General features: G+C 43.5%; 1 protein-coding gene across 1 annotated transcript; it reads right to left on the bottom strand.

Moving 5' to 3' along the window:
* Nucleotides 1-680: 680 nt before the first annotated feature.
* On the bottom strand, nucleotides 681-2340 carry LOC120132598 (hydroxycinnamoyltransferase-like). The gene is made up of 2 exons (XM_039149337.1): nucleotides 1849-2340; nucleotides 681-1328 (listed from the first exon to the last, which is right to left on the bottom strand). Exons 1-2 carry the CDS (start codon nucleotides 2323-2325, stop codon nucleotides 696-698), a joined length of 1110 nt encoding a protein of 369 aa, XP_039005268.1. The 5' UTR covers nucleotides 2326-2340; the 3' UTR covers nucleotides 681-695.
* Between the last annotated feature and the right edge of the window lie 253 nt (nucleotides 2341-2593).

The raw sequence follows: 2593 nt of genomic DNA, 5'->3' as shown, positions 1-2593 counted from the left end.
GTTTCATTCACCATATATAAACATCTTCATATAAATACATAACATAATATGTTTATAAACGACAAAATCAACGAGATAATGCGTTGAATTTTTTTTTTTCACGAGATAGTGCCCTCGCCAGATTAATTGCTCAGATAGGGTGATCTCTACAGTCCCACGTCTCTGGGGGTAGGTCGCCATGCACGCCCAGCGACCTACCAGGTCGCCATGCACGCCCCAACACGCTGGGCATCCGAGACCATCCGACCGAGGCCATCCAACCAAGCCATCCGAACGAGCTATGCGAGGGCATCCGAGGGCAACCGAGCGAGCTATGCAAGGGAATCCGAGCAACCAAGCGAGGGTAGGTCGCCATGCACTCCGGGCGACCTACCCTCGCTCGGTTGCCCTCGGATGCCCTCGCATAGCTCGTTCGGATGGCCTCGGATGCTTTCGGATGGCCTCGGTCGAATGGCCTCGGATGCCCAGCGTGTTGGGACGTGCATGGCGACCTTTGGGGGCTGCATGGATTGCATGGCGACCTACCTAGGTCGCTGGGCGTGCATGGCGACCTATATGGGACTGTAGAGATCACCCCATCTGAGCAATTAATCTGACGAGGGCACTATCTCGTGAAAAAAAAAAATTCAACGCATTATCTCGTTGATTTTGCCTATATAAACACAGTGAATATTATACAAATACATAAATTATAATCATTTTTCGCAGAACCTCTCATTAGGAACGGTGACGATGATATTCACCATGCATGCATCCTGATCCTCCTCCCGTGAAGGAATTACGACAATATGACCCGAAATCGATCGAAACCAATAGGAAACACGAACAGGCTTATTCTCTCGTCGGAAACTAACATCGTTTGCCCCTAAACCATCCCAGTTTTCGCAAGAGACTTCCACGTTAGCCCTCGACATCCCATGTTTTGAGCGGCTTTCTGCTTTGATGCTCTCGAACGATTCATTCACAAACAAAAGAAACTCGACAGGCATTTCGGTTCCAATCTCGTTCTTGTCGGCTTCCTCGACACAGGCCAACGCAACTCGTCTGCACCATTCGATCTCCAGATTATGGGTTTCGGAATTGACCTTGAAGATCGTGGTTTTGCCCGGCTTGTTGTTTGAAGTACTTGAGCTGATTACGGTGGATCCGGTGGTGCTTTTGAGTCCCGGTAGGTAGAATAATGGTGGTTTTCGTTCATTGTTCTCGTTGACAACTTTGTTGTGAATGTTTGCCCATGTCTCGAGGAACTTTGTCCTTAACAAAAGATCTACCAGAAGAATGCTGCAGCTAATTCCAATGGAGTATCCTCCACATTCGAAATTCGTCACCTGTTAAACATTGTTATATACGAAAACTGATTCGAACTCGAGAACCGGTGAAGTCGGTGTAATATATTAAAAGACATAAAGATCATTGTAATTAAAAAAAACAAGTGGTTATCGTATTTTTTTTCTTTTATATGGTTTTCTAATTCAAAAAATAAGTCTAATGTGGCATTTTGACAAACGTTTTTCATTATTGATCGTTACAGTGTTGATGTGATAATTTACAATATTGACGTGATGGTCTACAGTGATTGATAACGTGACAAATGGACTAAATTAGTAACTCAAGCATGACAGATCAATTGTCACGTCAATATCATAGACCACCATGTCAATATTGTGTATTGCCACTTCAGCACCACCGTAAATTACCACGTCAGTATCGTAATGATTAAATGATGAAAAACGTTAGTTAAAAGGCCAAATTAGATTTATTCTGAGCTAAAGAGTTACATTAAAAAAATACGAATGTTACATTGATTTTTTTCAAATGTATAGGTGCCTCCTACCTATATTAAATTACCTGAACATAAAATAGTAGAGAGAATTGTGGGTTTTGCTCATCAATGTCTTCCCAAAACACAAGCTGAACTTCGGCCTCTTCCCTTGGCTTCAAATCAAGAAACTCCAATAGATTCATCTGAACCGTCGCCTCGATGAGCCTAACGCCGGAATCATTGGACACGATCTCCAATCCTCCCTCGTTTCGCTCCGTTTTTTGAAGACGACCACAAATCATCGGTTGTTCCGACAAAGCTCTCCCGAGCGTTTCTTTAAACCACCCGGCAACTAGCCAGCCTGAATCTTCTTTCTTTTCCTTCATGTAGTATTGGACCACGTTGAAGCACCTCCGGAAAATCCCTAAACCGACATGATCCCACGTTAACACCCGTCGTGTCTGTCGTGGATCGGTCATCCTCGTCGGAGTAACCGTCGCGATGCCTTCAACGGACACTTTAGGGACAACAACAGTGCTGTCACTGTATCTTGCTCCTGTCATCTCGGGAAAAGCTTGTGAACGAAACCGGTGAGCTTTCTCGATAAATTTGATAGCATTTATATAAGATAATTTTGAATTATCAGAAATTTTGATCGGGGCTGATATGACGGTGCACCTAACGTACCATAATAATTCATAAAAGGAAATAAGCATGTCTGATTCAGTACGAGATTTAGTAATCTAATTGAAAACATCATCAATTAAACCTCGTTTTGAACACACGTAATCGAAATAGCCACCTTCCAACCGGCACATGACAAGTGTCTTT

Source organism: Hibiscus syriacus, unplaced genomic scaffold, assembly GCF_006381635.1.
Source record: "Hibiscus syriacus cultivar Baekdansim isolate YM2019G1 unplaced genomic scaffold, ASM638163v2 tig00110569_pilon, whole genome shotgun sequence".
Taxonomy (NCBI): Eukaryota; Viridiplantae; Streptophyta; class Magnoliopsida; order Malvales; family Malvaceae; genus Hibiscus; species Hibiscus syriacus.
This window is presented reverse-complemented; position numbering and strand designations above follow the sequence as displayed.